The following is a 13,958-nucleotide window of genomic DNA, read 5'->3' on the forward strand; positions in this document are numbered from 1 at the left end:
AGGCGAGAAGGTTCTGTATCTGCATCTAGAACTGCATCTCCAGCTAACTAACAAGTGAGAAAACAGGTACAAAGCAGTCCCCGCCTGTCTTCCTTGCCTGAGGAAAGAAGGCACGAAACGTAGGAGAAAAAGGATGTGACGACAACTGTCAGGCTTCTAGGAAAGATTAAAGAAACTACCTTCTGTATTCTGAATAATGCGTTCCACCAAGACCGGGTATTTGGTGATGCGCTGTGTAACCAGAAGGATACACTCTTGAACACCAAGTCTCCTCACGATGGAACTGTTGCCGATTTTCTAGAAAACAAGACAGACCCATCACATCCATTGTATATATCACTCTTCTAACTCCCTCTCCTCTTCATTCACACATTTTCTGTTTCAAAACGCTTTTATACCATTAGTTATAGCATCACAAAATCATCTGCATACTATTACAAATACAAAATTCATGACAACATCAAAAAATTGATTCTTATGCTAGAAAAAAAAATATTTTAGATATCATTTTCAACTAAATGTTAACTAAATCTGAGGCCAAACAGAGAAAGTTCCAAGTCTGAGCTGTTTGCTTATTTGCTAACTGATTGCTTTCTATATAGGGTCGGTCCTTAACTATGTAGAAAAGTAAAATATTTTTAAAACCAGACCCAGCCACCTACCAGACAAATTATGTCTGCAATGAATAAAATGTGTTTATTTTACCACTGTATGTTGACCAGTATGTTTATGTACAGAAACATGTTTCTGTTTAGAAAGGGAAGATCATAAAGCATCAAAATTGCACTAGTTAGTCTGACTGCAGATACAAAGCAATCCTGACAGCAGAATATAGCACCAAGATCTTTGTTTACATGGGCTGAGGCTATTTATTTTAAAACTTACTCTGTTTACGTATTTAGTTTCTTGAAAGTAAAGGGTTCTCACTTTTAAAGACTAATAGTTAAGAAGAGCTGTAACTATAGAGCCACGTAGGAAAGTTCACACAGTATCACTTACTAACGACTGGAACACGAGAATACCAAGGACTGAGCAATGCCAGCTAAGATTCAGGTTACAGCCTTCCAGTTTGGCTGTGCTTCTTCAGCCCTTCCTATTAATTGTGCATTACACTGTACAGCAGATAAATAAACTGCCCTGGAGCCAATCTTCTGCTTTTGGAAAGATGACGTAGTGGGCAAAACTAGACTAAGGGCTCCAATTTTTTCTATACTACTTTATCAACAGCGTTTATCACTGATTTGATTTTATCATCAAACCAATTTACAAAGACAGCCACACAGCATAGCAGTCAGTGACAGAGCCATGAACAGGACAAATGCTCTATTCCCCAGTCTTAAGGTGCTCTTAAGAGAAAAATGACCTGCCTGCCCCAAATTTAACACCTGTTAACTGCAGCTGTGTGCCCAAACAGTTCAAAAGATCTAAAATACAAGAAGCTAACAGCATATCAAATATCAAGAGTATGTCTCTTATGTTCAGCTCATTCAATATTAACAAAGATCTTCAAGTATAAAATAAAACTGAAAGAGGTCAAGTACACTTTGTACAGTAAGAATGGGAGGTTTCTGATTGTTGCTTACCTTTATTAAGTTTTGGAACTTCTTATGGTTTTGGAGCAGGTCTTTATAGTGACTAACAGCTTCATTGTGTCCACAGCAGAACACACCATATTTTTCTTTCATTCTCTCCCCATTTTCACCTGAAAACTAATTGGAAATATAAGTATTAAATATATAAATCATTAACAATAAATATACTCAAGACCCACATTGAACACGGTTATCTAGTCACTGATTTCTAAGACATCTCTTCAATATTTCAATTTCTTCTGTACCATAAATGAGAAATTTGTGCAGTGATATCTGAGAACTCGGCATACCACAAGATAACCAAATATCAACTGATTGCTGTCTTAATGAGAATTTATAAAAGTATTTCTGGGACTCTGCATTTAAAAAGACTGAGGACTGTAAAAGGTGAGATCACAGTATACGAAAGAAGCTGTGGCATCCACTCCGTATCAGAATGGGTGCTGAAATCAAAAGTAGCTGTAATCAGTTTAAAAGATCCTCCTTTTTTCGCTGCTCAGAACCAAGAAGCTCAGCATTAAGTGTATGACAGCTGTGTTTGGGAAGGATACCAGCAGTATATTACTGTACTTTCAGAACAGATGAAAAATAAAAACAAATAATTTGCAGTAGTCATATAGCAAATAACATGCATACACATGTGCCCAAAGAACATTTAAAGAACTTTTCATATTATTTGTGACTGGGTGTGATCCTAGGAGTCATATTCACACACTATACTAGGATGATAATCTTAAACAGTCTTCTATCAACCTTTACACAACCACAACTTTATCCTATAATTAGATTTTTAGGAATTTAAAAGGCTCAAGAATGCTGGTAGAATTTAATTCACACCTGTTTTACCAAGAGGTCTCCAATGTTCTGGATTATGTAATTTCGGTCACTGCCTTCTTCCAAGGACTCCTTTCGCCGCTCCTTTAATTGGAGCAGGAATTGCGCATGCATCTCCAGCAGCTCATCCACACAGGGGAAGAGCTTGTTGATGACCGCATTCGGGAACTGCAGTTCCTCTTTCATGGCTTTGGAGTACACCTTCAGCATTATTTTCAGTGTTCTAACATGGTGCATTTCAGTCTGCATTAGTTCTGGGCAAGGGGAAATACAAAAATATGGGTCATTTATACGGTGTGCAGTGACCAGTGAGATATAAAAGAGCAGGCTCTGAAAGTCACCATCTTCTGCAAGTGACCAACAAAACAGCTAGATAAACAACCCCCAATGGATAAAAAAAAAAAAAAAAGCCTACCACTTCCTTCTCACCAATACAAACCACTAAACCTCCTCTAACTCTGTCACACAATACATATTTTTAGTATCTGAATTTATGTACTTCCGAGTATGCTTTTCAGTAAAAATAACAAAAGACAAGTAACTCCCGGGAAATTCTGCTTTAATGCAGATCACTGTTCTACATGAAACATGAAATTAGTGTAATCTACACATATTACTTAGATGAATTCAGCATTATTCCTAACTGCTAGGAATTGGAGATCAAACTGTTTCTGGTATCAAGAGTGCCAGACAGGACAAGAGAAACAAGAGGTGGTAGTTCTAAGCTGCAGCAAAGGCAGCTTTATATCAAACATTAGGAATAACTTTCATTAGCATCAGAAGGTTAAACATTGGAGCAAGTTATGTAGAGGACCTCTGAAATCTCCATATTTCAAAGATTTTTAATAGCAGACTAAACAAATAGCTGATGTCTAGGTAGAGCTGGTTATATAATAGCAGACCAACACTGAGGACTATATGACATCTTGTCTCCTTACAGCCATATTCTGTTATTCTAGATCTTGCTAGAAGCAAGCTATTCTGGTGCTGTCCATAAACTTCTTCTATAGTATCACATCACTATCAAGAAAAGAATACAACGGTAATCAATGTGAAGTTCCTAAAGTAAAAAGTTTTAAAGAAATAATAGTGTTCTTACCATAAATGACATCTTGCCTTTTTATAACTTCTTTCTTTTGCCTCTTTGCATAAGACTGTTCCACTGCAACACTCCAAGACTCTGCCTCAAACTCATGAGCATCTGTTTCTATTTCACTTCGGAGGGATATAGAATATGCATCTAGACCAAAAGCACATTCAATTTCAATAATTAATAACTTGTGTCCCAACTATATCCCTCGTTACCATCATTAAAAATACGAAGAGTAAATACATCTCAATTTTACTTTAAGGCTGTGTAAGAAACAAAGTCCTGAAAAGCACAGAAGCTTCCATACCTTCCAGAAAAATGGAGTCTGCTGTTGAAGGTGCAAGTGAGACAACATCATCTGAGGTCTGCTTAAATTTTATAAATCCTGAATCCCCTTCATCCATGTCTCCTGAAATTAGTCTAAATGACCAAAGAGATTAGACAAAGGGACCCAAAGAGAACATTAAAATCTTTTAAAAGTTGCTTGACTTAAATAAATAAAAGCCAACTACTTTAACAAGCATCTTTCCTATAATACAATACAGTTAAAATAAATACATGAAGGCTACCCTTGCACTCGCACTTGAAACATTCAAATCAATTTAGCAACTTGATCATTTCAGTATTACGGATTTAATTAGAGCAGCATGAGCAAGCATGCAACTCCTGGTATGACATTTGAAAAGACACATCACTTGCTGTCAAGCCTTTGCTACTCCAGAGTAAAAAGGGTACTTTCACTGAGAATGGAGCATAACTGTGGAACACGAAAAGTAAAAAAATACAGAAACCCACAGATAGCTTTGAACTTATTTTCAGCAAGGTATCCTGCAACTTAAAACACTGCTGCCTCCTACGCTAGTCAGAACCATCACAATCTTGAATAAGTGATCTCAGAAAAGATTCTTGAACTTCAGCAAGTCTGAGGACAAATACAACCATGAAAAAGATATTCTAGACAGGCATACTCAAGCAACCCCCTATATGATATTTCTGTGGCACAGTGTAGAGGAACTAAAGACAAGGTGCTAATTTAAACCAAAAATAAAGTTTACTGTTTAGGGGATATTTAAAACAAATTTCAGCATTAAAAAAACTCAATGAGTTTCTCTTAAGCTTGAAAACCAATGCAAGTCTTGTTTTATTTTTAATTGGTTTTCTTTTCACATGGGGAGGGTAGGGGGAAGATGCAGCAGAAGCCAGTGAATTAGAAGAGAAGTAGTTTACTTACCGAAATTTACTAACAGCTTCAGCAGTGCTCAATGAAGACTGAGAATTTCCTCTCTGGGTAATAGTCATACCGAGATTCCGTGAGAGTACTGGGGTCCCATCCGGTCCCAGGAGAAGACTTCGGGGCTGCTCCTTCAAGGAAGCGGCTAGAGAGGCAAAAATTGAATTGGTACTCAGAAAATGAGGCGTACACTGCAGCTCGCCTGCTCTCAAACCTCTCTCTGACTGTGGACGCAGAACAGACAGGATCTTGGATGTCAAAAGCTCGTTGTCCAAAAAGACATTCTCATTCCATTTTCGTGAAAAGGAGCCACAAAAAGACAGCTCAGGATGAGCTGGAATTGCATTGCTTCTGCCGCTGCTTTTTGAATTTGTATTCCCCATGCTCACTACTGGCTGCCCTCAGCCTTGGCACAGTAAAGTGGCCCCAGAGATGCACTGTTTTTATACTACCTGTGATCTTTCTAGAAATGTAAAGCTGCCACTTAACTTACTGTATTGGCTAAATCAGCAGGTCTGAAGTGCAGGAAATTGGTCCCTACTGTGCCCATTTAGTGCGGAAATTGCAAAGTATCTTCTCCTTTAGTAAAACACCAGAACCTACACACAATTATTCACACCCTACCGTATAAGGGCACAGAACATTTCATGGCAAACAAGAGAAATCTGAGATCACATAAAACCACAAGTTCTTTGCAATGCTTATTGCTACACAGTGATTTATAACTGCATGCACACACACTGAATGTAATAGATACCAGAGCTAAATTTAATTTTAATACTGCAGCTCTTTAATGCTTTTTAAATCTAGATGGACAGTGAGCTGGAAAGATATTTAAAACTTTAATCACTATTACACAATTCATGGAAGCCTGTAATAGACTTATAAAAAATGGATACAATTATTTAGTACCAATGTCTGTAATGAATGATATGGAACAGCAGACAAAATATATCCTCTCAAAAAAGGAATTTCAGGGAAGTGAAAGATGAAGAAGCAGCCAGGCAATCTTTAACACCTATCACTGACAAAGTCTGCAGGTGCCTTTCCTTCCAAGTGCTTTTAAGGACATGGGAATGGAAGAGATCTCACGGATCCCTGAACCCAGGACTGCCACTGCAAGCAGGCTTTCTCTTAGTACCCAGACCAAACTCCTCTTCCACTTCTGGTCTGGGAGGCTGCTTCAGGAGCACGTTGCAGTAGCAGTTCAAGGGTGTCTTCAGTTCCCAGCCTAGGTTCAACCATCACCAATTTACAACTTTTCTTGTGACAATGCCAGTGTCTATTCGTCCCCCAACGTTCCTCCTCCTTAGTCTGCACTCCTCAGCGTGCCTCCATCTCTCCTCCTCCATCTGAGGAGTACTCATCTCTCCCTTCACACTTGTCTCATTCTACCAAACACAGCTAAACCAAGGTATTCATGTTTCTACTCATAAAATGTGTTTTTCCAAATTTCTTAATATCCCATACTCTGCATCTACTTGTCTCATTTTATCTTCCTTGAAGTAGTTGACAAGAATTGTATGATGGCTGCAGAGAACATTTCATCAATGCTATTTAATACAATTATCACTGCATCTTCTACCTGCTAGAAATACCTCTCCCAACACCTATTCAAGTCCAAAACCTTTTGGCTATGCACACAGCTCATTCTCAATCTGTACCAAATTGGGTAAACATGGATATATTTCTTCTTCCATCATCCAAGTGATGAGCTTCAAGTTCATCTTCCCAAAAAAGCAGACTGAGCGGATATTGGTAAGATTGGCAAAGGAAGATTTCTTGAACAAAGGCTTAATAATAAATGTCATCCCACTTCCATTTGTGGAAGCACTGAAATCATCAGCCATCAAGTTCTCTTTCTGTGCTGCACAGCCAAGAACATAAAAGGTTTGTTTCCCAATGACAGGCCAAATCTAAACATTTCCAGATGCAAAATATGGGGGAGGGCACAGTTTGCATCTTCCCTAAAATGTGTATCTCTTCGATATTGATGCCCTACCTTTGGCTGTATTTTTGCTGGGCATTACAGTGTGCAGTGTTATACTGTGGGCAGAGACAGAGCCCACGCTCCTAGATGTTCCTTTAACTTCCATCTTCTGCTTTTGACTATGGAACATTAGTAGTGGCTGCCTAGCAGAGCCTGCACCAACAAAAAGCCATTTTCTGAGTTCAATTAGCACTGTCTGCACACTGCTGAGAGTCCGTATCGATCGTTGTTAACCTATCACATCAGACCAGACTGTATACCACAGAGCTGTTTCAACGACAAGCCCTACGGCCAACTTTTCCTATTTTCATTATTCTTTATTGTTTCCTATTTTAGTCTCTGTACTTTCCCCTTAATGCACAAAACCGTTCTTGGCCATGCAATCAACCACTTACCTTCTTATAGCAATTATTCCCCTTGTGCTATCTGTTAAGAATTATTTCATAAAGAAGTACTGTTTGAAATGCAAGCCAAACAATACCTAGCAAGCACACACGCAAAAGTCAGAGTAGTATTCAGATATTCACCTCAAATGTGTTTCTTATAGCCATCAAAGCAACCAAACAGACTGACTGCACGGCAGAAAATAATTCTGCTCTAGTTACAGTCAGTCACCTCAGAGCCCGAGAAGCCTATTCTGCTAGGCAGGCCTCGAAACATCTACCAATTAAAATGCCATTTAAAATCTTACAACTGTAACTGTGATGGTCTTTTCCAGTAGCAAAAAGCTATTTCAAAGCCCATGCTGCAACAGAGCTGCTCTTTTCTTCTCTTTGCTCCCAGATCCCTTTTCCCACTTCGTTTTAACAAAGATTTATGTTCAGACCATTAGCGCTAGCTTGTCTTAGAGATTTCTAGCAACCACTAGCTGCAGGCAAGTTTTAAATAGACAATTATGAAAATCTGATGTAAAACAAAGTTCACAGTTCTAGTCTTTTCAGAGGCCAGAGAATAGACAATCAATGAGAAACTAGCTTATTGATCCCTTTTCACCATGATATTTTGAGGTTACACAGCAAGAAGGTATAAAGAAAAATAAAAAGATAAAAAGATAAAAACACACAGGAGATTGCTAGGAGCCTCTCAGCCATTCCCAATAGAAAAAAAATGAAGCCATCTTATTAAAAGAGACCTTTTCTATACTTCAATAACACCCTGTGTATAGCCTTTAAAACATATTAAAGAAAAAAATACAATTGAACAGATAAGCCTTGAGCACAGAAATCATTCTTTAGTACAAACCTGGGGAAATGCACTGGGACGAACTTTGTGGAGATCCAGAAGGTCTGTGCTGCAAATCTTTCTGCTATAGGAAAAAATACAATCCTGTTACACACACAGACCAACTTTCCAGTCCAAAAGGAATCAATTTTTTCCTGGCATATAACCCTAACTGTAAGCGAAGCTGTATTCTGACTGTCTAAAAGATTTGACACAATAACAGTTTTGATTTTCCCACATTCCAGAAGCATGGCACAGACATTAACTTCACGTATAAAAATTCCATCAGATATAAACTAGACTGAAGTACAACCAAAACGAAGTTACAGCTGGATTAAAGCTATGACCATAAGTAATTTATTAAAGGAAAGCAAACCCTTGAGGTAGACAGCCTTCACTTCCACTTTCTTGCAGTTTACCTTAAAGCAATACTAACTAAACTAAAACCAACCCAGCCAATGCTTGGTTTCAACCAAAAATAAGACTGGCCAAAAACTGTCTTTGTTAATCTGCACAGCTTTCTCATTCTTACACCACTAGGATATTCCGATTCAATAAGACTCCATTTATCTAAGATGCAGACAAATTATATAAGTAACACGGTCTGTAATAAATGGCTTTCTGGGAGTCTTGCTTCACTCTGAGGATCTCACTCCTGCCTTCATTCTCCCTATCATTTTGTGCTGTCACTCTCTCTTTGTTCTCTTCAGGAGCAATTTGTAAGACTTGAATTTCAATTCAAGTCTGAAAGTTTGGCAGATGGTAAAGAGTAGAAATCAAATATCAGAACATCAGAGCAAGTGATTGTTTATGCTTAAAACAAAAAATGCACAATGCATTGACAAGTTGGGAAAAAGAAAAAAAATATATAAAACAACAACACAAGAACATTTCTACACCCTAAAGAGTTATGTTCTAAATCCCCAAAGGCTGAAAATACTTCCTCTAACCTCCGACTGCCCAGGTTTGAGCTGTTCTGCTCTCTCTTTTCCTCCTCATAGTACTCCCTAACCTGCTATCATGTTCTAAAATCAGAGTCCAGAATCATCAGCAGTTGCAGGTTAAAACAAATTAAAACCCCCTCAAGTGTAAGTAGTTATGAGAAGAAGGAAATGATTTTTGAAACTAATACCTGAAAAAAAAATGACAGATAGTATCTCAGACCAACCCATGACCTTACCTGCAATCACAGGCACCATGGTGACACAGATAAAAAATGAGCAGCTTGGCAAGATATAAAGTTTATCAGAGGTCAAAAATGAAAACACTTGTTCTGCATTGCTCAGCTTGTAAGTAATATTGCAACTATCATAACCAAGTTCCTCTGCACCCCTCACTGTCAGCTTTGAGATGACACAACCCATTAGAATAAAGCAGTGCAAAAATCACAGGTACCAAATAATAAAATCGTGGTCCAAAACAACAACAACAACAACAACATGATGACTTTGAGCATTCTTACAAGCATTAGTCACAGCTCTGACAGACACGAGCAATGTTAAGTAGTTCTCAGAACAACAAAAGAGTTTCATTTCTCTCTACATACGTTGTCATAAATTCCTCTAACAACAAGCGAATAGCTATTCAGTGTCTGAAGGATGTAGGGCAAGATCCTCTACTGACTTAAATCTGTACACTCACACTAAATTAAACTTACTCTGTCAAGCATTGTTATTTATAAAAGAACAAATTTTAAAACCCACCTTGGGTCTGATGCTGCTGCATTCAGCCAATAAACTCTTGCAGTTCTTATGGACATTCACTGCACAGTCTGAAACACAGGCACAAAAGAAGTCAAATTATCCTTGCCATTCCCATCTAAAGAGAGACCTAAAAGATCTCTTAGTTTAGAAGAGGCTCAGAGCAATCCGAGGTGTTTCAGTGAGCACCCTTGTGTACGTTCTTGTCTTGATTTTATGCCAATAAGGTAGATAAAGGTACCTTACACCACTCTCAGCAGCTATTTTTTGATCAGAAGACATATCTAACAGTGCTGTGTATTAGCTCCCTGTGCTAAAAGATGCTTTATGCAACAAGAAAGAATATGCTAGAACACAGGGAAATGCCATAGAAAAGCCTCCAAACTGCAGATGAATCTAAGGACTTGATTCTCAAAGAGACCACTTGAAATGCAATCAGCTCGCTGATTTCCAAGTGGCGTTATCTTTGTCCAGGTGTCAGAACAGAATGTTGAAAATGGGCAGAAGAATCAGACTGTGTTATAACCATACTTCATTCTACAAAAACATATTTCATCTTCCACGCTTTTAATGAATCAAACACACCCCAATTAAGGATGAGAACAAGTACTTGAATACTAGTGAATTTGGCTTTCTCTTTCTGCACACACACAAGGTCTCCTCGCATTCCTTATTCTTCTGGACAGCCTCTCTGAACAGAGAATTAGAGAACAGCAGGGGTCAAAAAAACAGCAAGGAGGAGAATGAGGGACAGAGGAAACCAGAGGTCACAGGAACCTGAAGAGGCTGAGACTGAGATTTAAGAGCAAAGATAAATACGAAGGGTTACTTGATTTATATAAATAACAGATACCTAACCTCAGAAAACAGAGGGTGTTTTTCCATCAGTAACTGGTGGCATTAGGTCTTACTCAGATCAAGAATGTGGGGAGGTGCAAAAATGAACTTGACAGTTATTTCAGTGAGCTCTTCTCAAACTGGAGAGGCACAGAAGGCAATACTGAGGAGGACAGAGCTAAAAAAAAATCCAACTGCAACCCAGACTCTTCCCTTCCTCATCTGATCCTCCATCCATTTCTTTCTCTTCCCTCTCCCAGTCACTGGAATGGTGAATTTGGCAGGGAAACGCAAAAGGGCTACAGCTCTGCCCAGTGCTGAGAATGTGTGGTCACCCACCTGGGAGGTGCAAGGCTTTGGGTTACCTTGGCTGAATGGGGACAGGAGCACCACTGCCTGTGCTAAAGGTACCACAGCGATGGATACCACAGGGAATGAGGCAAACCCACTGGGGTGGGCTCTGGGCTTAAACCGAGCCACGTGGAATGAGGTTGAGGGTGCTGGGAGCATCATGTTATCCCACATCTGCTTGCTATGGGGTCTGCTGCTGGCCCACTGACAGGCTAACTGAAACGGGCCTCATCCAGCAAAGAACCATTCGAGACCAAGAGGCTCGTAAATATCATAAACGGCTCTGTTCAAGACTGAGGATAGTGAAATTAATGTATTGCATAATGATAAAAATAAACAGTAATAAGAAGAACACTTCCCTTATTAATGAGATGTTTTCCCAAAGGCTCCCAGAAGCCAATCTGCAGGCAGTCACACAGGAGCATTTTATTGGACAACACATTACAACGCCCAAAAGCCCAACACTGATTCACGCTATGCAAGAGGGAAATGAACAGCTGAAAAAGGGCATACGGATGCATTTTCCCCCAGCTCTAATACCTTCTTGTGGATCAGATACTGGCTATGTCCCATAAGCGTCTTCCAGAATTGGATTCCAGGACAAATCTATGACTCACCAAATATTATGAGTGTTATGACCCTGACCTTTGGTCTGGAACGGTACTGCCCAATAAAATAACTCTTAAAAGGCCATCTGCAAACAACCACAGCTACCACTTAGATATGTTGTGATTAATCTAAGATTTAACTTCTGACTTTTTTTCCCCCCCTCACATACACAGCATTTTGGTGTTTTGAAATGACACATTCAAAAACAACTTTAAAACAGCTAGGTTCAGGCAGGGACACCTTTTAAGGCTGTTCCTAACGATACAAGGTGTTCAAGTACTGTTTTAATTAAGGATATATCCACTATCTATTAAATTCAGACAGCTGTGGACAAAACGGTTTTCATGCTAAACTAATCATTTTTATGTTTTCAGATGTCTGCCACTTCCAAGATCAAAGAGAACCTCAGCCTGACACCATACAAGGTTATTACTGCCTCTTGGATTGACAAAGAAAACATTCACATCTGAACAATTTGCATATGAATGATTAATACAGAACATAAAATCCCAATTTAAACAAAGATGTGCAACACAGTAACCAAGAAACGTTTTAGGCAAGTACAGCATTCCAGAAGAAGCAGAGTGACTTTGTGATAAATCTCCTTAGGGAAGAGGAGGAGTCTCACTTGAACTTGGAGAAGTTTCTGTATTTGGTAAATCCAGGTCATGTACCTGCAGGAACTCAGAACTGATTTAACTTTGTCCCACTGGCTTTAGTGATCGGTGTTTATTTTGCTAACATGCCTTGCCATGCAGGGGCAGAAACCCCAAAGTGGAAGGCTGACAAGATACTTCACATTCGGAACCAGAAACAGCCCACGTGAGAGAGCAACAACGCTGAATTATTAAGTTGCAGCTTCCCTCTTGCTCTCCAGAACCAACCAACCTATGACCCCTTTCTTGTTGTGTCTGTTTTTATTGTCCAAGTGTCACACCGGGGGTGTGGTGGGCTCGTGTCACTCCCAGCACTACAAGTTCAAGGGGGGGGGTTGGGGTTTTCTTTAAGCAACAAATCCCAAGCCGGAACAAACGAACAATGGCTGTTTGTTTTTCTAAACAATACCAAGGAAAAATATCACTTTATACTAAAAGAAATATGAGTACCATTTCAATTCTCTCATGCTCAACCCTTCCCCCATTCTACAGGAACACTACAGGACTGAAGCAGCAACTATGACAATCATAAAAGGTATTTAAAATATTTCATAGGTAAACATTAGGTGGAACTACAACACACCATGCCTGATGGCTCCTGCTTGAGAGCCACAGTTCATGGGTTTATTTTTATATCATACTGATGAGAATTGAACTATTCTCTTTATAAATTTATAAATAAAAATAAACAAATCATAAGGACCACTAGAAAACACTTTGAAAGGGGGATGCACCAAACAGCTGGGAAGGAACAGTTCCTTCTCTTGGTTTTACAGAGAGGACACACAGATACCATAATAACACAACCACAGCAACGAGTCTCCAAACAACATTCAGTAATTTTGCTTGTTTATTAGAGCAGCGAAACCAAACAGTACCAGAAACGCTCAGAAAGCTATTTCACTTCTTCATTTGTCCCTGATCCCTCGCACATCCCCTGAAAGCTGCCACAGGCCTCATATCGGACGGGGTTTTCCTCTCCATCACACAAAGCTAACCCCACACCATGCCTGGGTCAGGGCATATTTCAAACCGCTCACCCCAGCTGTGGGCAAGGAGCTGTCTGCACTTTTCACCATTTGTTTCCCACACCGTATAAAAGTATTTAATGTACACGTTGGGCACTTCTCGCTGCTGCAGCCCCACCGGTACAGGTAGCACCTAGGAGACAAGGGGCAGGATTTCTCCACCACAGCACGGCGATGCTCAGGCCTCCCCGGGCCACACGCTAACACCTCACCTCCCTCAGCCTTTGAGAGGTCCCTGAGGTGAAGACCAGATCCCAACGAGCTGCCTCGTCCCCCAGATTAAGCCTTGAGCTGCTCACGCCGGGGCCAGCTGTAAACCCCGACGGATTTATCACGGAGAGGACGAGGCGAGACCTGAGTTTTCCTCCACGTCCCCTGACGTTGTGTAACTCTGCCCTGCTCCCCTCCAGGGCTGCAAAACCCCAGCCCAGTGCCGCAGCCCCGCTGAGGGCTCTGAGGGGACCGGGGGTGGGGGGTGAAGGGGGTGGACGGGGACCGGGGGGCGGCCTCACAGCGCCCTTAGGGAGCCCGGTGCCGGGGGGGGGGGAGCCGGCATCCGAGGCTCGGGGGGGCGCCGCCGGGCGCGCTGACAACCCGGGCTCTTACCGGACTCCCCGGGGAGCCTCCGGTTGCACTCTCGGTCCCGGGAACGGCCGCCACAGCACCAGGAAACGCTCCCGTGTCCCGGAAGGGAAAAGAGATGCGGGAGGACGAACACCTGCGCCTGCGCGCCACCGCCCCATCGAGGGCAGGGCAGGGCAAGGAAAAGGGGAGGAGGGTACGAGAAGGAGCCTAAAGGGGCTTAGGACCTTCCTCAGG

General features: G+C 40.8%; 1 protein-coding gene across 5 annotated transcripts in view; it reads right to left on the minus strand.

Moving 5' to 3' along the window:
* ARHGEF18 (Rho/Rac guanine nucleotide exchange factor 18) overlaps positions 1 to 13,958 on the minus strand; it is a 46,192-nt gene that overhangs the window by 12,629 nt on the left and 19,605 nt on the right. For 3 of the 5 annotated variants that reach the window (XM_005029078.6, XM_005029080.6, XM_038169077.2), the window contains exons 11-18: positions 9,662 to 9,729; positions 7,980 to 8,043; positions 4,748 to 4,892; positions 3,824 to 3,936; positions 3,526 to 3,666; positions 2,430 to 2,680; positions 1,584 to 1,709; positions 180 to 297 (exon numbers count right to left, since the gene is read on the minus strand). In XM_005029078.6, the coding sequence (XP_005029135.4) occupies positions 180 to 297; positions 1,584 to 1,709; positions 2,430 to 2,680; positions 3,526 to 3,666; positions 3,824 to 3,936; positions 4,748 to 4,892; positions 7,980 to 8,043; positions 9,662 to 9,729 (1,026 nt within the window). Of the gene's footprint in view, positions 1 to 179; positions 298 to 1,583; positions 1,710 to 2,429; positions 2,681 to 3,525; positions 3,667 to 3,823; positions 3,937 to 4,747; positions 4,893 to 7,979; positions 8,044 to 9,661; positions 9,730 to 13,745; positions 13,875 to 13,958 lie in introns of those variants that run through there. The other 2 variants (XM_072029175.1, XM_005029077.6) reach the window with 2 other exon arrangements.

This window comes from Anas platyrhynchos, chromosome 29 (genome assembly GCF_047663525.1).
Source record: "Anas platyrhynchos isolate ZD024472 breed Pekin duck chromosome 29, IASCAAS_PekinDuck_T2T, whole genome shotgun sequence".
In the NCBI taxonomy this organism is placed as follows: Eukaryota; Metazoa; Chordata; class Aves; order Anseriformes; family Anatidae; genus Anas; species Anas platyrhynchos.